The sequence below is a fragment of the Macadamia integrifolia genome, chromosome 8 (genome assembly GCF_013358625.1).
Source record: "Macadamia integrifolia cultivar HAES 741 chromosome 8, SCU_Mint_v3, whole genome shotgun sequence".
NCBI classification, from domain to species: Eukaryota; Viridiplantae; Streptophyta; class Magnoliopsida; order Proteales; family Proteaceae; genus Macadamia; species Macadamia integrifolia.
In genome coordinates, this window is record NC_056564.1 from 23,718,428 (window position 1) to 23,745,631 (window position 27,204).

Here is a 27,204-nt window from a genome sequence, read left to right on the forward strand (position 1 = left end):
ATGTGTTCCCTATCCATTTATGTGCGTATCTTTAGCGTATCTTAGTGTATCTCCGATACGATACGATACCCTCCGATACGTATCTTAATTTTGATCGATCGATACGGTGACCGATACCAATACTTTAATCCTTGAGTGAAACTGATTTATAAGAAAGAAAGAGAACTTCAGCAAATCAAAAGGATTTGGCGGGTATCACCGTAGATCCTAATAATATTGATAAAACTATTTAAAATTAGTTTTGTATTTGTTAATTATAGTTTTCAGATGTAATTTTCATTTTTCTTTCATAATCAAAACATTTGGGTGTAAAATACACTAAAATTTAAAAGAAACATTGAGAAAAAGACAAAAGATTTATTCTCTCCTATTACTCCTTTCAGAGGTTGCTGCTAAGGGTGTAGTAGGCTCTTGTTTGGAGGTCATATGCAGGTTCTGATGATGGTGGGGTCTTAGGTTAGATGGCGAGGGGGTTTGGCTTAAGTAAGGTGGTGGCATGGGTTTAGGGGACGGTATCGATATTACTATTGTCAATATCGATCTGATACTGATTTGATACTGTTGGTGCTGATCCCTGCTTCTCTGTTCGGGACTCTCTCTATTATCTCAGGTGAGCTGAGATCTGCACCCACACAAGTCAAATAATCAGTCCGGTTTCGTCCAGGGTGGAAGGATCCGATGCCTAAATCAGTTCTGAATCTGGATAAAGTAAATCTTGATTGTAAAAAGTGCGTACCTGTTCCATGGGTCTTGTGTCCTTTATATAGGGGTACTGAGCTTTTTTCTTATTGGTTGGTCTTTCCACTTGGAGCTGAGCTGTCTCTCTTCATAACGGCTAACTTAACCATGATTTATCTTTGGTTGACTAACCACGTTGGGTTTGTCGAGTTGAACGATGGTCGTATATGTTATAGTATATCATAGATACTAATTTGGATTGGATTCAATCGATGAGTATTGACCAATTTTTCCTCATTTTTTTTAATACATATTTTTTACTGTTTTATCTTTGAAATGAAATGAATAATCCATCCAAATTGATCTCAGCTAATACTAATATAATACCGCTGATACAATATGGATACTTGAAACCATGGGTGGCGGTGATGGGTTGGCTGTGGGAAAAGTGATGGTGTTGGGGGAGGGGTTTAGTTCAGGTGGTTATAGTCGGGTGGGTGTGGGAGTTGAAGAGAGGCCAGATTGGCATAAGATGTGAAGGGTACAAGTATTGGTACCTGATTGGCTGTATCGATCGTATTGTATCAATATTAGGATAGATAGTGACATCTGACAGATTTGGATTGGGTATGCGTATTGGAACAGAGATAAAATTGTAAAATAAAATCTATTTTTGACGAAAAGAAAGGCAAAATTGACCGATCAGGATTGATACAATTCGATTCAGATTGGTATGGCATTGATCCGATCCCTATTGGGTATCGTATCGATCAAATAACTAAATCCTTGCGGATCATATCGATCCGATAACTAAATCCATGCCAAGTATGGGATTGATGAAGAATATCCTGCAAATATATGTGATTGGGAACATGGACCGTGTATGATATATGGAAATTTGTCATTGGGGCTTGATGAGTTTGCACTAAGTGATCCTTGAGTGGTAGTTATAACTGTTAGATGAAGATTGCAACAAGGATGTTCCTGTCTTCCTGATCAAGAGCTTGGCAGATCCGGATCAAGGTTCATAATCTTGGGAACGGTTTTAACCGATACCAAACCAGATCACTAAGGATCATACAGATTTATCCCTTTATTTTTAAATCAAATTTTATTATCTTTTGACCTTTGAATTGTATTAATTGATCGGTATAGAATCGATCGAGACTCGGGATCGATCTTGATCAATATCAATTTGATCCAATCAATTATGCCAATCCCGATCCGATTTTGTAAACCATAATCCGAGAATGGCATTGTATTAATGGTGTACAAGTAAGGGTGTCAAATTGGAACTGAAACAAAAACCCGAATTCAGTTCCAGACCAAATAACCTGAACCGAATTCAACCCATTATAATATGGTTAAATCTTGGATCTGAAATAAGTATTTATAATTTGGTTTGGTCTAGATCTGGATTTATATGAAGAACCAGCATATCTAATCGAAACCGGACCGAATAACTTAATGTCACTTTTTTCTCTTTAACTAAAAACTTGACGTAACTTATATGGAAACCCGACATAATTAATCACCTAAATGATAAATCGTCTTATAGTCTAACTGTAAAACCCTTTTTTTTCTTTTTCTTTTTAGTTTTTGTTGGCTTGGGACTCATGAACCATGAGTTAAATAATCGACTTAACTATAACTCTTCAAGTTTGAAGCATTCTCTTCCTTTTTTTACGATTAGCATAACAACAACTCTTTGTCTTAGACAAAGTTGTAATACTGAAAGCGTCCTTTCTTCCTTTTCCTCACGATTTTTCAACGGCCAATCGGTCAATTCTTCACAACAACATTATAGCAGGTGGGCTTCCATCTTTTACAATGTTGCACTTGTTTGATTTTCAATCTCTAATAGCATTGCAGTTTTTTGTACCAGCTTTCTTATCTTTCTGATGTATATGTGTTTTTTCTTGAAACAAAACTTAGAAATTATTGTTGTTTAACTATAAATAGATATAATGTTGGGACTCATCCAATCTCCCACATTGTAGATAATTGGGCATTTGAGTCAAATCTCAATGGGCCATTGAGCTAGGGACCTTTGCCCTTGTTTATTGCTTGTTCCAGCATATGAACCAGAACCTGACCGGAACCGGATAGGTTGGGTACAAATATCAATTTTCAGAACCGAGACAGGACTTGGTCCGATTTTGAATCACACTAATAGTCCTTGAAACAGAAACCGAAAGCAGACCAAATACCTGGTTCCAAACCGATTGACACTTAGTACAAGCAGTGGATTGTAACTAGAGGCCAGATTGCCATTTGAAGGTGGGGTTAAAGCCCTTTAAGGTGTCAATTAATTTATAATTATTTTTCACCCTCATATTTTTATTTATATGGTTATAATGGATGCTCAGTTATTTGTGTGCTTATGAATACATATTTAATAATTTGTGTTTTTTCAAAAAAAAAAAAAATGTACTTAGAAATGAATATTTAATTATTTTATACTTAATAATAGATATTTGGTTATTTGCATGTTTAGGTAAAATTTTTAGAATTTTAGACACGTTTGGAAATAATTAGGCACTGAAACGGCCCACCCATCAAGTCATTATTAAATGGTTCTAAATTTCAGGTTTATAATTCCTAATCCCATGGAAACGATTACCCAAAATCGAATTTATTTACACTTTTAATCTTAATGATAAGTCTTAATACCCTTAATAATGTACATCATTTTTACGTTGGTCCAGAAACAACTTTACTTAAAATAACTCATCCGTGGATTGCCCAGATGGTTAGGGCGAATTAGAGATTGTGTGGATAGATGCACGATCCCAGGTTGATTATGATAAAGGGATCTGAGAGGGTTTCAATTGGGACAAAAATGAAAATATGCATTGTTTTATATTTATAATTTAAGGTAATTAAACCCGGCTGATCCAGATCCTCTACAATTTCATGCAATTACACTAGGAAACAAAACTGCTTAGTGACAAATTAGACCAAGCAGCAGCAGCAGCATACATTACATTAATTCTACGTATATATATGTGGACAATGTACATGATAACAGGCGTTGTCACACCATACCTAAAGAACCAATAGGTGTATCTAGGGTTCATGCATGTACATAATAAGCATATACGGAATATGTCTATAATGGGATTGATTAGTAAGGGAGTTGTCCAATTATGTTGCCAGGNCCATAAATATTTCGACTGGGGTAAATATTGTGCCTATATTTGACAAGTGCAGAATATCATCGTAGTTGCTCCTATTGAAGAAGAAGGTCCTAGCCAAGGATTTGAACCACCACGACACTCTTCACGGCACTACAATGGCAATAAGGAAAGAAAAAACTGTAAGAAACTCAAACCTCACCATTTTGAACATTTTCAACTCAATATATTTGTCTATCAATACGATACCCTCTACTTAAGTATTTATGCATTCTACATGTTATATATAACTTTTTTTAACTATTTTTTTATGCAAAAGTGTATAAAAATGTGTTCCCTATCCATTTATGTGCGTATCTTTAGTGTATCTTAGCATATCTCCGATACAATACGATACCCTCCGATACGTATCTTAATTTTGACCGACCGATACGATGACCGATACCGATACTTTAATCCTTGATCGTGAGTTTATTCATTTCCTCAAATTTAACTTTTTCTTTTCTAGCAACCATACATAGCCTAAGAGTGCAGACCCCAACCCCCCTAAACCTCCAAATGGTCACAAAGAAACAAAGTTGGGAAGAGTCATCTGAGCTGTCTTTGTCTCATTCCCAATTGATCGGGGGGTCGGAGAGTTGGCTTAGTTGGGACAGGGCTGTCTTGTTTGTTTCTTCTTCTTCTTCTTCTTCTTCTTCTTCTCCTTCTCTATCATGATTTTAGTGCATGGTAGCGGGATGGGAATCGATCATCTTTACAACCGAAATGTATCAGTATGGATTCTGATTTTTCAAAAACATTGGGTTTGTTTTTTGACCAATATAGCATTGGCATAGTATTGGGATCGAAGACTAACGATACCAATCCGATACCCATATCTATGTCCATTGCAACACTCCCCCTCGGCTACTTACCATGTCTATGAGGGTGGTACGGAGAGTGGTGAACTTTCACGTAAGTGAATGTACGTGAATATCTCTGATCTGTGAATATGACGTCTATTAAATATAGAGAGAGAAAATAGATATTATATTCGCTGATTAGGGACGTTCACATACGTAAAGATTGGGACGATGGGATATGTAGTGAACCCCAAACCCACCCGGACGTACGTATATTTCCACAGAGGAGGCAAACCATGCTAAAGCTGAAAGTCCAAAATATCAAACACCACACGGGATTCCGTCCCACCTTTATTGCTGTCTACCCCACCACACAACAGTCCCGCACCATAGACTCACAAACACATAAGCCCACTAAACCATGCTAGCCCACCACACCATATATGAGACTGTGAGAGAGAGAGAGAGTGAGAGAGAGTGAGAGAGAGAGAGAGAGAGATCCACACAATCTATCCAACGGCAGCAACCGTACATGTATGCATGCATGCATACACTGAGCATGGGATCCATCTACGAACATATGAAGACACTGAAATGCAATATAGTAGAGACAGAGTAGACGACAAACCTCAAGATCTCGTTCCATTTTGTTGATATATTCACGATATCTCATGACTCATGAGATGGAAGGAGCCACAATATATCAAGGCATCATCTGATCCAAACATCTTTTTTACTTGAATTTTAGATTTGTTGTAATAGCTTCTCTCAAATTGGTAGTCACGACGTTCCTTGTGTTCAACAAAGAGAGATCGAAGAGCTCTATCTAGCTAGCTCTAGTGGTTCATATCATTCACAGAGATTTTATGGGATAAAAATCCTCTGTAATCCCCATTGCATACAATTCTCTACAATACCCCCTACAAAAGTCGACACGTGGACAATTTGAAATAGACGGCTTAGATGCTTTGTCCAAAACCGGTTAGAAGCAAATGAACCGATCTATCCAATGAATCAGACCAGACTGGTTCAACTCTCCTGCTAGAAGCCACTCGCACGACACCATGTCTCTCACCCCTCTCTCTCTCTGCTAACGAAGGGGAAACTCCCGCTGGATCACCCCTCTCTCCCTTCCGTGTAAACAGCCACAGAACAAGTGATGTTTCCAATTTCATATCTCCGACTCAGAAACCTCTTCTTCTTCTTCTTCCTCTTCCTCATCCTCATCAGTTTAGGGTTTCATTTTTCTCTCTCCCTCTCTCTCTCTCTCGGCAATGTCTGGTGCTTAGATCTTTGTTTGCTTCTCTTCTCTGGTTGTTATTATATGGCAGTTAGTTCTTCGAGTCATGAGGTATCCAACCTTTGTCTGGGGAAGCCAGCATTGAGGTCATATCGATCTTTGCTGCCGTCGACGAAGCTTTATCGGCATTAAAAAAGTCTGAAGAGAGCTATCTGAGCGTTTGGAGTTGTGATCACTCATCTAATGAGAAACCAGATTTCGATGATTGTCGATGCATTGCAAGGTTTGCATGGTGGATGTTATTTGCTATCTCTGTGAGGAAGAGAACATCTTTTGTCCATCATCTGCGCTTAAATTTCTGTGGCTCTTCTCAAGACTTTTGGTCTTGTGAGGCATGCAGAGCCGCACTCAAGGTTCAAATTTTGAGATTTTTTTTTTTCTCGCAGAGAGAGCAAAATACAAAACCGTAAACTGAGGATGAAGAAGAAGAAGAAGAGAGGTTTTGGAGTCAGAGAGATGAAACTGGAAATGGTCCAGTTTGATCCTTTGGACGGATCGATTCGCTTACCTCAAACCAGTTTTGGTAGAGCTTCAATCAACAAAACATCTTAACCGTCTATTTCAAATTATCCATGTGTCGACCTCTACAGAAGATATTGTACATAATTGTATGAGATGGGAATTTCAGACGATTTTTATCCGATTTTATGAATTTCAACCCATTCCAGTATCCAGTATTCTAACACTGATCACCGTGCACTGGTCAGGACTTTGAGCTGTAGAAACGGAGACCCAAACAGTAAGCACCCACCAAGGCCACCACTATTTGTTTGTTGTGTGTCATTATTGGATCTCCTAAAAGTAAAAAAATAGTTTTTTTTTTGTCATTACTAGGTCAGATTTCAGGGTCACTGCCGTAGCCCTAGAGACATTCTGGGAAGTCTAAGGTCTAATCAGTCTGGTGAAAGTTGTCAAAAACCAAGTACGGCCCTACCCTTCAACAGCGGCCACCATTCACATTGGCCCCACCCTGATGGAAATGTTGTCCGAGTCTTATAGACCGTAAAGCTTTGTATTAACTCACAGTACCAGTAGTAACTGTTTTGGAGCTTTCGGTCCAGGGTGACCCCAACCCCACCTGTACAGTCATATATCGGAAAAAGCCTTTCTGCTTCTTTTGGGTGATGATTGTACAATCATATCTAAGCTACCGGGTTTTGAACGGATCAGATGAATTATGATCATTAATTATTCATGTTGGTGGTTGGTTGTCGAGGGACAACGTAGTTGTTATCGAGCTTTAAAATCAAACATGTATTAAAACGTTGACTCATTCTACATTTATTGTTCTTGATATACAAGTATTTAACTGGCTTATACTAGACTAAAATTTGAGGTTGTTAAAAGACCAACAAGCCTCAAGATTCCAGAGAGTCAGGCTAGCTAGACTGTGATTATCAGTACTTACTCTCTTCAGATTCAAAAATTTTTGAATTATTTTTTTTCTTTTCTTATCTTCCAGACATAACCTTAGCAAACTAATTTGCATAAGAATCATCATAAATCCTTTCTTTCTATAATAAATAAGAGCAGGGGATCAATACAAGATCAGTCAGGCCATTGCAGCAACATAGGAGACCAACCAAGGGAGAATCCTTGGCATCCAATTAAGGGACAGTATGGTCTTTTCGCCATTCACTGTGTCTAGGCGTAGAAATGGGCAACATTTTTCCCATTAAATAGAAAGAAAAAGTTGTCAATGCTGGAAATTTAGGCTATCCAAGTGCCCTCTATCTCCTTCAATACTCTATTCACTACACACGTATGCCCTCGTCGTTGGTGGGTTCTGGCCACCATGCTAACTTAGAGGATCCTTTCCTTAAAATTTTTTAAGAAAAAAAAAAACAAAAAAACAAAACAAAACAAAAATAGGGGAAAAATAATTCAAGAATTGAAACTCTCTAGATTCTACTTGCTAGCTAGTTTTATGTGATTTGAGTTGAGTGAGTAAGTGAGTGAAGCTTTACTTTTAGGGCAATTTTAGGGAAAATGGAAAACCAATGCTTCCATGTGGATGGATGGTGATATTTCTCGAACCCATGTATGAGAAAGGGAATGGGGAGTCATCTTTTTCAACGAAATTGGGGCTACATTGCTACATTTGTAACAAAACAGACTGTAAGGGGATAATTATCAGGGAAAAGGAAGAAAAACCCTAGAAACGTGTGGAGGAAAATGGAAAGGAAGCATGGATTAACTGTTCAAGACCTAACTAAATTAGCCCACACAAGCAAAAAAAAGAAATAATTGAAAATGGAATTTAGCAAAGGACAAAGTTGGCAAGTGTAAAAGCAGAAGAGGATCTCTGTCCACTGTCTCACCCTTACTTGAATACGTAGGTGTGATTTGTGTGAATGAGAGAGAGAGAGAGAAGGGTATAGTAAGATTGAGTGGTCAAATCTGTAAGAGTAAAGCTTTTTAGAGGCTACTTTGGCAGAGAAATTGATGGATGGATTTTAATAAAAGAGAGAAAGAGAGAGAGAGAGAGAGAGAGAGAGAGAGAGAGAGAGAAAATTAAAGTGGAAGTAAGATCTTGGAGATGGTGAACTCCTCGGCAGTCCCCTGATGAGGCGGAGGCGGGATGTTTGTAGGCTTCTTACCCGGGAGTTACAAGAGGGTTACTTCAATTCGGAAAGAGCGAAAGGCCACTTTCCCTCACACACACATAGACACTCTTAACTACGAAAACAACAGGTGAATGAGAGAAAGCAAATCACCCCATGCACACGTCCCTTTCTTGCTCCTCTCCCCCACCTCTGCCGCCTCTGCTGCTCCCAACCCAATACACCCCCCCCCTCTCTCTCTCTCTTTCATCATCGGGAATGGCATCCACACATTTTCTTACTTATTAACCTCGGGCGTATGTTAGAGAAAGCTAGCTCGACAATACCTTTTCTCTCCTATTCTGGCCTCTCTACACTGGCCTCTCTACACTCCTAGTTTGTACATACCATGTACACCTACATCTATAAGCTATAGGTATAAAATAACAAGAACAAGAAGATTCTGATAGAAAAAGGAGAAGGCTTTCTTTCTGTGTTTCCTACCACTTAGGATCTATTAGTAGATCTCTTCCTCTCTCTCTCTCTCTCGCTATCTCTTTCTGCTTTTCTTCTTTTCTTCCCCACCTCACTTTCTTCTTGCTTTCTTTCCTCTATAAACTCATGAAGTGATCGAAGAAGAGCATATATCCAAGGCGGTTAAGCTGTCAATCCATCAATCATTCAATCAATCAAAAGCCCACCTCAGTCAATCTATCAATCAACCCAATCAAATCAAATCAGGAGATACAAGGATGTCATCCTCTTCTGCCTTTTCATTGGACCACCTTTCTCCCTCCGAGCAGCTCTGTTACGTCCATTGCAACTTCTGCGACACTGTCCTCGCGGTATCATTCCCCCTTATGAGTTGTCTTCATTTCTCCCCATGACCTAACAAAAGCTTCTTCAGTTTCACTTGCACCACTTGCACCGGTTAGCTTGATTAGGATATTAGGGTTTCTTTCTTTCTTTCTTTCTTTCTTCTTCTCTTACATGTGAGATTTCTCTGTTTCATGTAGGTAAGTGTTCCTTGCAGCAGCTTGTACAAGACGGTTACAGTCCGATGTGGTCACTGCACCAACCTTCTTTCCGTCAACATGCGTGGTTTACTCCTGCCTGCAGCAAATCAGCTTCACCTCGGGCATTCTTTCTTCTCTCCTTCTCACAATCTCATGGTATACACAAAAGGGAATAATCAAGTCTTAGCCAACACAACTTCTAACTGATATTTTAATTTGGTGAATGAATTTCTTTACTATTTCGATGGTTGTGTTTCAGGAAGAGACCCCAAGCCCACAACCAAACCTGCTGATTGATCAACCTAGCCCAGCTGACCATACGGTGTCCGTTGTCCGTGGAGGTGCCGATGAGCTCCCTCGACCTCCAGTTGCCAATAGACGTGAGAAGCTTCACTTTTCCATTCACTTTCTTTTCTTGTATGCCATGCAGGGTTCTTAAGGCATTAGTTAAAGGCTTTCTCTTCCCTTATGAGTATCTAAAGAGGCCATTGATCACTTTTCTGGGTTATGAACATCTCAATATCATCCTTTCAATTTCTTCAGCATGAACCCTAGAAACACTGATTAGGGACATAATCTAAGAACACAAAATATATCATCGAACCAGAGAGAATTTCAAGATTAATCAATTTAGGCCAAGTGGGTTTCATGTTTTCTTCTTCTACTGTAATTTTGTTCACTGAACTCAAAACAAAACAACAATATAGTTCTTGCTCTTTTAAGATCTTATGTGGGTTATGGGTAAGATGATCTCATCATCATCTTCTTCCTCTACGCCCGGAAATATAGATGATAGAGACAGAGATGAATAGATTCTGTTTCTGTAGATGGGAATGTGATAGATATAGAGGTAATAATTGTAAGAAAGTCAGCGAAGTTTGTTTTTCTCTTTATTTTAATCTCTGTCCGTCTGTTTGCCTGTCCAGCTCCGGAGAAGCGACAGAGAGTCCCATCCGCGTACAACCGATTCATCAAGTGAGTAATAATGAAAACTGTTAAGCATCTTCAAAAAATAAAGGTTAATTAAAAATGCTTGAAACCAATCTATCTGCAATGCAGGGACGAGATCCAACGCATCAAGGCTGGAAATCCAGATATAACCCACAGAGAGGCCTTCAGCGCCGCTGCAAAAAACGTAAGATCCAAGAAAATTCTAGGGTTCATTTGCAGTCTTCTCCCTTCTACAACACCTTAGATTTTCCATCTCTTTCCGGAAACTAGGGTTTCATATTTACCCTTTTCACTTCTTTTTCTGGATTTTCTTGATTTGTGGGTCCATTTGTTTTGTTTTGTTTTGTTTTTGCATTGTTTTGTTTTAGTGGGCCCACTTTCCACACATCCACTTTGGTCTCTTGCCTGACCAGACTATGAAGAAGGCTAACGTGCGCCAGCAGGTACCACTACGCATCTTTTTCTACTTCTAGCACTCAGATCTCGGTACTCACCCGTCCTTGGTCTGAGTTTTTCATTAGTTAATGGTTTTTCTGTGTTTTGTTATGTGAAGGAAGGAGAGGACGTTCTCATGAAAGATGGCTTTTTCTCTTCCGCTAATGTTGGCGTCTCCCCTTACTAAGAAGTGGCAGCTCTCTCTCTCTCTCTCTCTCTCTCTCTCTCTCCCCCCTTGGGAGGAGTGATTGCTGGCAGTCTTGGTTCTTTAGGTTTTGGTGTCAAGAATGGAAGAAGGGTCTTGAAGTCTTAACCAGTTTAATTTTATCACAGACAATCTGCAAATGAAGGTTTCTGTGTTGATGGTAGTATGCATGTATATTAAATCTTCAGTCTACCCCTTGTTTGGAAAACCTCATCGATCCGTTTGATCAAGTTTGGATGTTATAATCTGTGTTACTAGCTAGTCGACTGGTTTGCATTATTGCATTTTGATATCCCTTCTTCATTTTGTTGCTCCCCTCCACCCCAAAAAAAAAGGATTCAAGCTGCACCTGGTGCTGATATAAAGTAGGTAGGTTTAAAGCAGGAAAATATATATATATATATATATATAAAGTAGCTAGGTCAAATGCTCAAATTTTTTTGTTTATTTATTTATTTATTTTTAAGAAACATTTCACCTAAATATGTAAACTCTAGAGCACCATCATCCTCAGGAAGGCAGATGGACTTTCATCTATAGGTGTGCAAAAACTTGGAGTGATGGTTACTTTTCCGAAAGAATGAGCCCATTAGATGAGGAGATCATTATTATTATTATTATTTTTCTGTTGAAATCTACCTCTAAATAGTTTATTTTATTACAAACGATATATATGTTTGAAACAATACTACTAGTAAAAAACTCCAAAACCAAAGTGTTTAGCTGATTTCTAGGGTTTAGCAAATTATTATTGAATTTATCCGATTCTGACTAAATTAGGTAAAGTTATCTAAAAATTTTTTCACACAAAAAATCCAAAAATCGAAGTGTTGATTGAATTCATAATCATACATTTCACCAAAAATAAAATAACATATTTATTGTAATTAAAAGTAATTGGTTGCGATCCACATTTAGCTTCGGGTTACTATTACAAATTTAGGGTTTAGGCTAGTTTCTTGGGTTTAGACTAATTCTGGTCTATTGTAGGCTAGATTTTGGCCAGTCAAACTTTATTTGTTTTATTGAAACTACTTACAAGTTTTTTGTAGCTACTACTCCTCCAGCCGTTCACTTCCATCTTCTCACAACACTTGTTTTACAAATATACATTTCCACTAAAAATTCATTTCTCCACCGACTAACCCCTTTCAATTTTTGACAGTAGAAAAAATTAAATGAGACTAATACTATTACATTGGTCATAAATGAATTAGCCATTGGATAGATGCATAAGAATCAAATAATGGTAACCCTAAAGTTGAAGTGTTGATCGTATGCATATATGACCATGAATGAAACCTTTGATGAGTTTACCTAAAAAAAAAAAAAAAAAATGAAAATTTTCATAGAAAAGTAAAACAATACATTATTTTAATATAAAATAAGTAGTGAAGGTGAAAATTTAGCGGCATTAACATTTTCTTGCCGTTAAATGTAGTATATAATGATGGTTAATACATTACCGTTGCTAATTAAAATTTTATTTTATTTAAAAAATGGCATAGGGTATAGGAGAGTTTTATTTTAATGAGTACAAGGTAGACATTTTTTAACTACTGAAACCTCCTGCCCCCCTCAATCTTCTCGCCCTCCCCCATCCTTGCTCTTACCCACCTACCTCCACCCTTGTTGGCAACCTATCCTTCCCGCCCGTTCTCTACCCTATGACCTAACCCTATTGCGCCCCTTTCTCCCTTGCTACTTGTTTTCAGAACCCACCCTTCCCGCCCCTTCTCTACCTTGCAACACAATCCTATTGTGCCCCTTTATCTCCTGCTCCCTGTTTTTAAAAACCCATCCCTGACCTGAGCCCCACCCTTCCTGCCCCTTGACCTTGCTCCCCTACCCCCTACTTTTTTAGAACCCACCCCTGACCTTGCCCATACGACCCCACCCCTGTTGGTGACCAACCCTCCTGTCCATTCTCTCCCCTACCCCATGCTTTTACAGAACCCTAACCCCAAGTCATATTCACCCCCTTTCCCTATAACCCTGCTTCTTGACTCCACCTATCTTGTCACACCCTTTCACACAAAATCGGACCGGTGACCGGGTTAACTCCGGTTAACCCAAACCTGCCAGGGTCATCTGATACAGTAACCAACCACAGCATACACACATCTAAAATAAACGTTCAAAAGTTCAGCGGAAGACTTAATTTACCTGTAAATACCCCCAATATACTTGATACCCAAATTGTAGTATATAGATAAATACATGTGGGCCTGCAGGCATGATATTTACACAAAAAGAACAACAATTCACATATCAAGTACACAAAAAGGGGTCATCAAAAGAATCAAAAAGTAAAACTCTGTACGACGTCAATACTACGGTCCCGCAGCACATCCCTCGCACGTGCAATCCGTACCATGCTCATACTCCTCAGGGACCCACCAATCCTCATTGGGAAACTCAACTGTGGGGCCTGACCCTTGATCTTCAGGTGGGTGACTTGCAAAATCATCTAAAAGAGGTGTACACGTGGGATGAGCTCACTAGCTCAGTAAGTGAAAAAGACCACACAACAATCCACACAACAATCACATCCATATGCACTATATGCTATGCAATTCATTTTAAATCTCATCCACCTAAACAACATTACTAATTCTTTGGTTTTGTGCTACTACAACCACAGTGCGCATATGCTCCAGGTACAAGCCGCGAACTCCATCCCACGATACGCCCATAGGGTTGTCGAAGAAGGCCCGCCGTGAGTACTCGAAAAAGTAAAGCATGCCGACCACCGGCTCTCAACATAAAAGTAAATGACAGAAAAGTAAAGATGGTGACTTTAGCAATTTAAAAGGAGTACGATTGACCCTCTTGAATATACCACTAAGGTTGTCGACTGTCCTAATGACCAGCCGGACGTATGTCTAACCGCCACAGTGACCCGACAATCACGACCACTGCTTCCCCAAGTGATAACCCAACACCTCAACCCCTGTTGGGAAGGGTTGTAGCACGGGAAAATGATAATCCTAAACCGCATGCTCCTACATGACATAGTACGATTGCATAGTGCCACCGCGACCCATTCCACAGGCCACCAATGCACTAGTTTCCAAGCCGACTACGGCATCTAGTCTAATAATGCATCATGCACAGTGATACCATCATTCATCACATAAGCACATCAATCATTTAGCATTGAGAATGTAAAACATAACACACATGTCATAATCATATGAGGATGACTAAGCTACACATAATTTGCATGGTGACATGGCTAGTCTAAATACAATTGAATGATGCCAAACAAGCCTTAAAATAAAGTCAAACGTCCTCTCCCCACTTACTTGTTGTGTACAAAGACTCACGCCCGGTACGGGTGAGATCCGGCGTGAGAAACGTAAATTTTAGTGAACCTATCATAAGTGAATGGGTTAGCATTTCACCACCTTGGGATCAAAACTAACAAGATTTGATGGTTAAATCATGTTTAAAATCATAAAAGAAGGTTGTCCATCCATTTTGGGTCCATTTAGACACAAAAATCACGTTGGGGGCCTCACGGGTGGGTCGGACAGCCCACCTGTCACGGCCCACCTGTCTTCTCAGGTGGGCGGGCTGACCCGTCGTTCTTCTCAGGCGGTCTGGTCGGCCCACCGATCTTGGACCACCGGTGGGAACCGAGGGCCTTCCCTCTCAGGCGGGTGCCCTCAGGCGGGCTGTTCGGCCCACCGGTCCCGGCCCACCCAAGGAGGTGAAAAATTGCCTTTTTCCTTGAAACTTTCCCCAACCTTTGGGAAACCAAATAAGGCTTTTCCAATCACATTTTCCACACATCCAAGGTCTTATAAGATAATTCTAACCTAGATCTAAGTTAGATTTAAGGATTGAAAAGCCATCTTACCTTCTTTGCTCAAGAACTCTTTCAAAACCCCAAAATCACTTCTTAGCTCAAGAAATCACCAATGCTTCTCAAATCTTGTAAACACTTCTTCAAATCCTTCAAAATCAACACATGGACCATCTATTAAACCTTGAATTCATCATCTCAAGTGGGATTTACAAGATCTCAAGGAACTCTACCCAAATCAAGGGTTTTACTTGGGTTTGGTGAAAGTTTAAGAAGCATAGCCTTTGCTCACCTCCAATCGTAGATCTCTTGTTGGGGATCACTCTTCCGGTGTCGTAATGGGAAGATCAAACCTTGGCATCGCTCAAAGTCATTCCTTCCTTCTCTTCCTTCCCCTTTCTTCTTCTTCGTTCTCTTTTCTTCCTTCTTTTCTCTCTCCTCTTTACTCTTCTCACCAACTCTTTAGTGTAATAATGAGAAAATGAAAAATACAATAAATACTATTTATACTTTAAAATATATAGTAACCACATGGGTGGGTTACTCAGGTGGGCAGATGCGCCCGCCTGTGACCACCCACCTGAGGGCCGAAAATTAGCCAACAAGTAGGATTTTGATGGAATTCGACTCTCGGCATGTATCTCACTCTCGGCATAAGGTATATTATACGTATGCACTTTAGGATATGATTACATACCAGCATTACCCGTACATGGCCTTATGATACGTGCATGTGCACGGCTTGGGTACACCCGTCTCCTCTGGCACTGACTTGGACTTGTCTGGCCAACCTGTGTTCAAAGTCACCCTTGCCATCATGGTCCATAAGGAACCCGCCTTAACCCTCTTTGGTTCGGGTCCTGCATGGTTAAACCGGGTCAACCGTGTAATTAAACCAGGTTTAAAAAGTAGGGTATCACAACTAATGACAATAAGATAAACAGTTTTTTATTTAACTTTGAAGCAGAGAAGATTCCAGCATACGGGCCACTTCTACAATATCCCCTTGAAGATTTAAGATTAAAAAACAATAGCATCTGAAAGAGACCTAGCCCAAGTACTTGGGACAAGGCCTAATTCATCTGGAAGAGACTTCTCTAAGGCTCAGAAATTAAGTTAAAGTTAGACTGCCACAGACTATACCAGAGACTAGGAAAATCCTAGCACAAGAGCAAATGCTTCAAAAATATTCCGTTCAATGCTGTGTATAAAAAGTGTATCAGAGAATCTGATAAACTCAAATAAATTATATATTCCAAACAAGAAAAAACTAACAACAAACAGAATGATCAGTAAGAAAAACTACAAACAGTGTACCAATAGAAACTAAAAACAAACTAGTTCATTACATCAATCAAGTGGAGACAGAAGGGTCATTACATTAAGTTCAGAAATTTGAGTGAATTCCCAGAGAAGCAGATCATATATTATCTCACTGAATGCGTTGCAGAGATAAGTAAGGATAGTCTAGGAATGGAGAGACTAGAAGTAACTGAAAAAACTAACCGAAGTAAACTGAAGCTTTGGAGTTGGATTCGAGAAAACCCTAGCCAAGGAATAACCAGGTGAGCTCTTTGCTCTCTCTCTCTCTCTCTCTCTCTCTCTCTCTCCTGATGCTATGTGTGAGTCTATATAGAGACTGAGTGAGTATGGAACAGTGTTAGGAGTTAGGACTCAACAGGAACGGGAAGCGAAGCTGATGAGCGAAGACAACAACAACGTTAGCACAATGGATAGAATCTTATCCCACCCACCCACATGATTTGGCTCCTAAGTCCCAATAGAGGAGCAAAGGTTTAACTACTCTTCCTTTATAAAATACAGACAAGTTGTCCAAAAAATTTTTGATATATATTACCTTTTTTTGTCTTTTCTAATTTTTTGGTAGGAATTTTCCCTTTTTAACTATTATACATTTATATAATTTTTTTTTTCTATTATAAATCTGTTCATACAAAGTAAATGTTCAATGTGACTTTACTCACGCACACTAGAGAGTTCCATGATTTAAAGTATCGATATCGTATCGGTCATATTATATTGGTATCGAGTGATATCAATACCGATATCTGATCGATCTGGATCAATTATTCGTATTGTTTCAAGGGTAAAATAATTAAAAAAAAATTGTACTTTTTTTTCGAAAAAGCAAAGGCAAAAGTGACTGATTCAATTCGGTGCCTAAATCCATACTAGAGACCCATGTTATAGGAGTTAATCCATTGACCTGTTGGTCTCTTAAAGCAAAGTTGCAAGCCAATGCGCTAAGCAATAAATTCACAACTATTTGAAATATACTTCTTTAAGGATATTTAGAATATGGGCAGAGAGATGAATGCCTCATCGCATAGCTTTGGACGAGAGCAGGGTCAATAAGAGTGCACACAAGAAGCATTAGCATAAATGAGATTTTTTATTTCATAGGAAACCTTTGTGTGTGCAAGGACCAATGACTAGATAACTTTATTTTTCGATTCAAATATATAACTTTCTTTTGACAACTTGTTATATTCATGAAAATTCTTTAACTTAATGATAAAAAAAAATAAATAGAAATGATTTATTATTATATCATTCTCAAGAATTATCATTTTTTTTTTTTTTTTTGTGGTAGAAATTGTCATCTTGTGTGCATTTTTTTCTGAGTATATGTGTGAAATGACATGTCCTTAACTCAATAAAAGAAAATTTGTGTTACATTAAGAGGAAAAAAATTACGAATTATTTAGCACCTTAAAAGTGTCGATATAAAAATCCCAAATCTAAATGACCATAATTAAAGGCCAGCTAGTTTTTTTTTTTTTTTTTTTTTTTTTTTTNTATCTAGTAACCACATGGGTGGGTCACTCAGGTGGGCGGATGCGCCCGCCTGTGAGGGCCAAAAATTGGCCAACAAGTGGGATTTTGATGGAATTCAACTCTCGGCATGTATCTCACTCTCGGCATAAGGTATATTATACGTATACACTTTAGGATACGGCTACATACCAGTATTACCCGTACATGGCCTTATGATACGTGCATGTGCACAGCTTGGGTACACCCGTCTCCTCTGGCACTGACTCGGACTTGTCTGGCCAACCTATGTTCAAAGTCACCCTTGCCATCATGGTCCAGAAGGAACCTGCCTTAACCCTCTCTGGTTCGGGTCCTACATAGTTAAACCGGGTCAACCGTGTAATTAGACTAGGTTTAAAAAGTAGGGTATCACATATCTACCTTTAACCCACTGAGAATACCTCTCTCTCTCTCTCTCTCTCTCTCTCTCTCTCTCTAACCCACTCACCCTTCCTCATGCCCATCTCCTTCCTTCGCTCTGCCCCACCCCCTCAATAGACCTAAACCTCCACCCTACCTTTTCCTTGTTTTTCCATCCCGTCTCAATCCTCTCTCCTTCCCCCGATCCACCTATAGTAGGCTTGTCCTTTGTTCAGGGGAAGAACCATTACATAATATATGCGAATTCACCATGACGCGCGCTTGCTTTGGGCACCACCCCAGGCACAACATAATGAGTAAACTCAACGCACTAGCCTAGGCACACCCTTTCCTCTATAATCTTGCCTATCCTGCAACCCCACCCCTCTCTACTTCTCCACACCCACCTCCAGCAGGTATGTCCCCTACCCTCTGTAATCCCCCCTACCCTACAGCGCCACCCCTCTCTCCTTCCTCGCACCCACCTACAGCAAGCATGTCCCCTCCCCTCTGCAATCCCTCCTACCCTACAACTCCACCCCTCTCTCCTTCCCCGCACCGATCTATAACGGGCATGTTCCCTCCTCTCTACAATCCCGCTTACCCTACAACTCCACCCCTCTCCCTATAATCCACCCATGCCCCCTCTATCTCTCTCTACTTGCTTCTTCTTCAAGGTTGTTCCTTCTTTCTTCTTCCTTTTTCAGTGCTCTCCAGTCTAGTTGAAGTTTTGTTTACCAATCTCACTGAAGATTTGCATCAATGGTAAATTATCAAAGGTTAATAATATCTACCCAAGAAGTAATAATAAAATCCTAGATATTCAATAGCTTTGTTTATTTTATAAATTCAAAATTTTCCTCTACCATGCATGCAAGCTTTAGTGTCCAAATCCCTTCCCTGATGATTATTATGTAAACATGGTATTTGAATATTTTGACCGAATCGTTGAATTAATGAAATAAATTAATCCGACTAATTCTTCATCCGAATAATTACCGAATCTAAATTTAATAACTATGCTCCAGAATGATAAACTAAGGTCTCAAAAAGGGAACAAGCTAGAATTTACCAAGTGCAAATATGCCAGAAAGATAATATAAAGGCTCTAGAAGGATATATAATGAGGATGAAGGCTTACAGATCGAGTTACAAATTAAACCTTACTACTGGAGGGGCAAGAGTTCATAAGATATATTATATATGCTCACATGGTTAAGGTGTCAGAAAAGCCAACATTATTGCCTCTTGAGACACAGAAAGTAATACTGTTTTAAGATTGGTCATCTTAAGCATCCTAGCTACTTTTAATTGGATTAAAAAGGAAACTTTGAACAATAATAATAGTTATCTTGCTGCGTTCACACATTGCTTGAATCAAAGGGCATTGATATTTAGGATTCCAAGAAAAGGGTTTTCTCATGGTCAATGAGAGAAGAAGGTTCTTTTCACATTGTGGCCAATATATAAATATGGGTTAAAATCGTCTGCAATTCGGATCTGTATCATTCCGTGAAATACCACCTTCAGGAGATGACACGTGATTGATACCAATGCAACGATCTAGATCTGATACAACTAATAAAACCTTAAATCAGTGAAAATCAGTGAAGAACCATTTAAATCAGATCTAGACCGTTGCATTGGTATTAGCCACGTGTCACCCCCTGAAGGTGGTATTTCACGGAATTGTACCAAATCCGAATTGTAAACGATTTTTTTCCTATAAATATAGGTACAAAATTTCATGGCTATAGCTATTGTTTTTTGGAGGAAAATTATTAGGGTTTCTCCATTTAGAAATAAGTGGAGTAGCCATCAATTACAGCTAATAATCGTTGTAGGTAATGAGCCATTAGTGAAGCAAAAGCCTCTTGTCTTAAGAGTTGAAACATAATCAAATTTGCACTAACCTAGAATAAAGGCCCAATGGAATAACAAGAAATTTACACCTAATGGAGCGACTCTGATTATGATAATGGTAGAGTGCCTAACATCAACTCTGTACTATGTACTATGTTGCCGCTGGTCCCTCCCTCACGGCTTCACGGTTTTTTTTTTTGCCACTCGTCACTTTATTTTTTATTTTGAGAAATTTACAATGTCACCCCCTGGAGAATGTCACTATTATAAGAACATCCCCCCTCTTTTTCATCAAATTAAACTCAGATCCTCTACCGTCAATCATGGTTAAAGAATGCTATGAAATGACGCTTTTGCTCTTATGAATAAAACACTGATAAGAGGTGTGTGGCCACCTCTTCCGTTCCATTCTCCAGCTTTCCCTTTCCCATTCCCATCCTCTTTATTTCACATGGTTTCCGGCCATTGTTGCAGGATTCCCTTCTTCTCCCCTTGAAGAGGTGATTCAATCTTCATCCCTTCTGTTTTGGTTCTTTTCAGATATTGGGTACCAACTCTTTTCTTTTGTTTTCTATTGGGTTTTTTTTCGCCTTCTTGGGTGAAATCATTAGGCATTAGAATTTGATGGAGAAGAGCAACATAATCGTATTATTCCTTTTGAAATACATCATTAGTTTGATTATTCTTTATGGATTGGCTCCCGTTTCTGCCTCTCATACAGAGAGGAACATAAAGCAATAAATCTCATTATGGCAGTTCTTCCTTCCTGACCATCAACCCAGATTCAGCAAACCTGCATTCTTCATATAGTTTTGGAAGGGGACTGCTGAGATTAATCATTATTGGTTTTCTCTTTCTGATACCTTTTAATCCATTTATTGAGATGCCAATTGACTAGATCGGAGAAGTTGAGATTCCTTTCCATGGGTTGCAATGGTTTAAAAGCTTGTAGTTTATCTGCATCATCAATTTCTCTCTTCTTTTCATCTTTTTCCCAAAGCTTACAGAACAACTCTGCTCGCATTTTAGATGTTATTCTTCAACAATACGCTTCCAAAAGGCTTTCCCGATCTCACTCCAGCATTCTATACAAAGTCATTGATACCGCTGCCCCCGTGCTCTCCAGTGCTCTAAATGATCGCCGGTGGTTCAAATTGATTTGGGAGAAAGATAAATTAGGTCATGGAATGGCATCGATTTGAGAGAAAGAAATGGTAACTTATTACATGGGTATTTTAGGTACTTTATATTTAGTAAGGGCATTGAGTCTAATTTGGTGAAACAAAGGGGATGTTCTTATAATAGTGACTGACGGTAGGGGGTTTGAGTCTAATTTGGTGAAACAGAGGGGGTGTTCTTATAATAGTGGCATTCTCCAGGGGGTGGCACTGTAAATTTCCCTTTTATTTTTTTATGGAAATACAATGAGGGAGAAAGAACTCTCCCCGCCCCTGTGGTTCCTGCATTAGCGCTCAGATCAATGGGAAGGTGCACAGGAGCATCAATCACATAGGGGTAGGGCAATCTTTTACGTGGTTGATGCTCTTGCATGCCTTCCAATTGGCCCTTGTGCCAATGCAGGAGCCATAAGATGGGCAAAGTTCTTAGGGAATTGGTACTTTGTCCAAGAGTGCAATCTATACTAGCATTCCATGTGTCTCTCTTTCCCAAAATAAGGGGTAGACATGTCTTTTCATACACATGGGAGCACTGATGTTGGCTACACTCCAGGATAGGATTCTTTTTCCCAACTAAAAATAAGGGAAATGGTTGGGCATACCATTTGCATACCGTAAGCTAGCACCCATTGTGTCTCCCTCTTCCACCATTTGAAACAACCCAATTGCCCTTCCTCTATGATGCCCCGTCCCCAGTCCCATTGGTGCCGCCTAATAGTTTAGCCACAAAAGCGATGTGCCCATGCCTCTTCCTAAAAATAAAATGGAGAAAGAATGCTATCCAATCGTGCTCTCCTATATCCAAACATAGTGGCAAAGAAATGACCATGCCTTGACACATGCTTCCATTGACCCCGCGTTGTTGCAGAGGACACACGACTATGTAGCGTTCTCTCTCCCAAATAAAATTGAAAGAAAATAGTCGTAGCATCTATAACATCCTTACTAGAGGTAATTACGCTAACCCCAAAGGCCTTATCTCTGTAGCATACTTAAAAAATATTCTAGGATGTTAATTTTCCAAGACAAAATTAGAGGAGCTATTTTAAAACCAGCCAATATGTAATAACACATGGAAAAACTCCAATGGCCAATTTGATACTAAAGATTTAGGGATCAGCTAAGCCAACTCCTAAGAATCCATACACCTCACTCGAAGATTGATCAAAATCACCATCGCCAATCAACACATCATATGACCCTCAACTAGCATCATGATGTAATCCATAAGTGAACATAAAGAAAGACATGATGATAAGTCTAGCAGCAGTAAGAATTCAAGATTAAAGATGGACAAAGATGGATAGCGAGGAGGCGTGATCCTGTCGATAAAACTTTTGTACTGATTATCACTTCTATTGGGGTTGCCGCTGCTATTATGTGAGTTGTGTAGGTCTAATATAATTCATTATAAAAGCACAACAATAGGATTAGGATTAGAATTATGAAAAGCCACATGGTTTTGATGATATATAAAATACAAAGTGATGGAAAGGGCAATACCGAAAATCAGTGGCTTATGAAAATGTTGATGGGTGGTTTCATTATGACTTAATAGAGAATACCATCATAAAGACATAAACCCTCCTTTTTTATTTTATTTTTTTTAATGAAAAGAGACCCACTTAAGTCTTAAACGAGGTTTCAGCTTTCAATTTTGGATATTGGGTGACTCGATTTTTGTTTTAACAACTATAATCTTTTTTGGTTTGATTTGGTTCCGATTCCAACGGTTTTTCATTAGATTGAACCAAATTGTCTCTCTCTCTCTCTCTCTCTCTCTCTCTCTCTCTCTCTCCATCCTGGTCCTCCCTGCCCATACATCAAATCCTGCCACCTCTCCCTCCTGCTCCAGCTTCCCCTTCCCCTACTCCGGCTTCCCCTTCCCCTACTCCCCCTCACCCTCAACCCCCCCTACAAATCCTGCCCTCCACCCAATCTCCATTCTAAAATCCGAAATCTAAACCATATAGAAGCCGGAATACACAAACTGAATTAAATCGAACTGATTCCATTCGGTTCCAATTTAAAGACCCTACAAAACCCTTCAGTTTAGTTTGGTTTGATTTTGGTTTAACCATGTTGCACCTTGAGCCGAAATTAAAATCAAACTGAACAGACTGAAACCCTTAATCATAACTTCAATACCAATTGTCTTGGGGCCATTTTTTAGATGGGAGATTGCGATTGCAATACTCCACTGTGCATACTCTCGTGAAGTTAGGGTTTTAAAAGTCGAATGACTCAGTCTAAATATGCAAGGCGTGTCACTCACAACTCATGAAAATTCTTTATAGAGGAGGTCACGCATTCCATTCATAGCTGTTGAAGCCTCACCTTGAAGCAATTAATAATCTACTAGAGAAACAAAACAATATATTTTTCATGGTTACTGTAGAATTGAATTATTGGGTTACCTATCATATTTTGTCAACGGTCAAAAAGATGGTATAATCCATTAATTAAATGGACTTTGAGGAATGTTGGTTTTAAGAATAAGTGATTGCCCTTCGCCCGACCCTTACTATCCAACTTGAAAGTTGATTTTTCAACAAGCATCCATACTCAAACCATGATTTGATCCTTTTTTTCAATAATTACTTAACCTTGTCTATGTCATATTCTTCGTCATTAATCATTATATTGTCTAATGACCAAAGCCAAGAAAGACAGTTCATAAAGAAGTCAATGCTATCCAATCCGGCCAACATGGCCGATCCATATCAGTATCGGCTGAGAGACCGATATGCTACCAATACCTAGTCCATTCTCAGAAGCTCAGAATTTTTTACACTGTTTCTGCAAGTAGAAGTTTCCAATCTTCAAACTCTAGTTACCCATCAAGGCAGGAAAAGGAGTCACACCCCACCTCTGTTAGGTGGTACAGTGTAAACCTTTCTATAAGGAAAGCATAACAGAAAAGAATGCATAGGATGCTCCCAAGTCCCAATCCAGAAAAACTGATCCTCATCAGAACATCGACTGAGGCACCAACAACAAATGCAGAAAAGAAAGCTTCCATGTATGCATGTAGGCTATATCCCCTGAACTACTTGATTCACTATGTCCCCCCCAAAGACTCCACCCATATAGGCAAAGCAACTTGACATCCAAACACCTAAATTCATAAAAAAGTAAGACCGAAAAGAAAAATTAAAGTTGAAAATCAGATCAAACAAATTTGACAACCCAACAAAACCATATCAAACAATTTGACAACCCAATACCAAAAAAATCATAGAAACCAAAACCAAAACCAAAAGATCAATTAAAGTTGCAAACTAATGCTAAAAGCAAATTAAATAGTTCAAATAGATCAGTAATGCCAACCTACTTTTGCATTTATAACTTGAGCTACTGTTAAAATACTGATAATAGTCACAAACTACTTTACATTTTTGGGTCAACTAATTCAGATGCTAAAACTGGAATTTGTGTGGAAAAATGAATGAACTGATAGGAAGTAAAGTCACTTTTAACAGAGAAACCAAGAAAAAGATGGACCAAAAAAGAAAAAAAAAAATTAGAATCACTCATGGAATACTCATAAGCCGAACCCAAAACTCTCTTTGAGAGATACACTTGGATTTAGATAAATATATCTGTAAGCTATTTGTGTCAGACTAAAACCAATACACAAGACTCAAAAAAAATTGTGAAACTATGCTTTACACAAGCTATACATGGAACTCACCAGAGAACTAATTGAAAGATGTAAGGGAAAACCAAATCCAATCATCAAGGAGAAGAAGATGGCTTAAAACTTGCAGAACAGAGTGATTCTCAGAGCACAGCCAAAAGTCTCCTTTTATAATGCGTATGTCATAGCATTCTTTCTTAGCACCAAACGGAGGCATTACCAGATTCCACATCCTGTCCCGAATTCTGGAATTAGTCTGGATGGCCAACAAAACGAGCTCTTCAGAGATGTCAATGCAAATGAATTGCAAAGCCCAAAAGCAGGTTAGGGAACAAATATTGTTCCATCAAGATCACCATTTGGTCCTCCTCTATAGAAAAGCCACATTTATATAATGCATTCTCATTTTTTTCTTTTACACCGTAAAATGGGGAATCACTTGCTCTGCACATCTCATCCCAACGAGATAAACTTGAGACTGTATGACAGTTCTTCCAATTCGAAAGCCTGGAATCACTGTGAATCCCACCTTGGGTCGAGTTTTACCGGGCCACACAGCTTTCCTAGTGACATTCTCCATATAAACCATGGAGAAATCATCCCCTCTCTCGACCTGAAAAATCTCAATCACAGGGTCGAATGCAAAGGCCAACTTATGAAGCATCCAAATTGAGCTAGCCATTGTTACAAACGACTCATAGAAAACAGAGGATGACCTCCAAGAATCCAATACCACTTCGTTCTCCTCCATGTTTCTGAAGAGGGAGGATTCCATCGTGGGGTGGACGAGTTTTTGGTATTTCTTGTCACAAAATATTGCAAAATCGCTGCTTGGGTCCCGACCCAGAAGCTCCATTGCATCACCTGTTCCATGCTCGACGAATTGCCTCAGAAACTTTTTCCGCCGAACGGCAGACGACTCAACACCGTTGCACCGATCCTCATCCGCTTCCAAACCAAAATCCTCAGAATCGAAACCTTCGAACATCAATAAACAGACATAGGATAAGAAAGCATACCGGTTGTGCCCTCTCTTGGCGTACTTGACATCCGAATAAAGAGAATTCGCAGCCAAATCCAAATCCCACCCAGCTTTGTTCATCAAATCAATCAAGAGCTTGGTAAAACTATGCGAGGATCTACAAGCGTCCTTCAACACCGAATCGAAGACTCCAGCGGACAGCATGACCTCAGGGGAAGCAGGAACAAAAGAAGACGACGGCCAAGAATTGGGTTTCGTTTTCCAATTAGAATTGGAACTGGACAATCTCTTGGACAACCTCAAATTTGATTTCTGAATCCTCTCCAACTTTTGCTTTAATTCATAAACCTCGGCGTCTTTGAGATCGATGTCGGACTGCAACCTGTTAACGACCATCTCGAGACCACGGAGTAGGTTCTGATTCTCCTTCACTTGCGCTTCCAGAGGAGAAACCAGAGGAAAACCAGGTGGGTTGAGGGTCGGGTTTTTACAGAAGCTTCTGTAGGATTGCTTGAGCTCGGATAAGTCCTGGAGGTGTGAGACTGCAGCTCTATCGGCGGCTTTGATGTTGTCGGCATCGAATGGGGCATGAGCTGTCTGGAAGTGCAGGTAGGAAGCCTCAAAGTTGGAAATGGTAGCGAACAGGGAAGGGATTAGGGCTTGGAGGTTATTGCCTTGGTGATTGCCGTTGGAAATTGAACGACACAAATGTTGCTGTTCCTGTTGTTGTGGTTGCGGCTGTGGTTGAGCCTGTGCTTGTACTTGTGCTTGTGCTTGTGCTTGTGCTTGTGCTTGTGGCGGTTGAGGTTGAGATTGGGTTAGAATGGGAGGGGTTGGTTTGGGTAGGTAATCGGGTTTAAGGACGACGACACGCTGCCCGGTGATGATTTCTTCATTGGAGTCGAGGAGGGAAAGGGTTTCATCGTCTTCATCTTCTTCTGCGAAGAATTCGATGGTTTTGGTCTTGAAAGCCAGAGCAAATTTCTGGAACATTTCGGAGATTTGGGGAGGCTTTGCTGATCCATCCATCCCTGGCATTCTCAATTTCTGATGATTTCACCCTTTAAAATCAAAACCCAAGAGCTTAAAGAGAGGAAGAGGGAGGAGAGCTTCTTATTACTGTCTGTCCCTCTTAAGAACTGAGAAGAAGGTAGCGCATAATGCATAAACGCCAAGCAGAGAGGGGGAAGAACGAGAACTGGAGAGGAGTATACTTTTTGGGGGAAGAGAGAGAGCGAATACTCTTCAGAGTTTAATGACTTTAATCCATTATTTTCTTTCTTTTTTTTTTTGGTAAGGGAGTTTAATCCATTAGGACCATTACAGCCTTTTGGTTTCTCAATTTTATAATGGGAGTCTAGTATGTATTTAAGAGCATTACAGCCTTTTGGTTTCTCAATTTTATATTGGGAGTCTGGTAAGTAT

The 27,204-nt window shown here is 39.5% G+C and overlaps 2 protein-coding genes across 2 annotated transcripts; one reads left to right on the forward strand and one right to left on the reverse strand.

Annotated features, from left to right (window-relative positions):
• The first annotated feature begins 8,909 nt into the window (after positions 1-8,909).
• Positions 8,910-11,368, forward strand: LOC122085994 (protein YABBY 4-like). The gene is made up of 7 exons (XM_042654635.1): positions 8,910-9,345; positions 9,517-9,672; positions 9,776-9,896; positions 10,443-10,491; positions 10,576-10,651; positions 10,836-10,910; positions 11,021-11,368. The coding sequence occupies exons 1-7, from the start codon at positions 9,253-9,255 to the stop codon at positions 11,087-11,089; spliced, it is 639 nt and encodes a 212-aa protein (XP_042510569.1). The 5' UTR covers positions 8,910-9,252; the 3' UTR covers positions 11,090-11,368.
• A 13,343-nt stretch (positions 11,369-24,711) lies between these two features.
• Positions 24,712-27,120, reverse strand: LOC122085768 (protein GRAVITROPIC IN THE LIGHT 1-like). The gene has a single exon (XM_042654345.1). It carries the CDS (start codon positions 26,815-26,817, stop codon positions 25,213-25,215), a length of 1,605 nt encoding a protein of 534 aa, XP_042510279.1. The 5' UTR covers positions 26,818-27,120; the 3' UTR covers positions 24,712-25,212.
• Between the last annotated feature and the right edge of the window lie 84 nt (positions 27,121-27,204).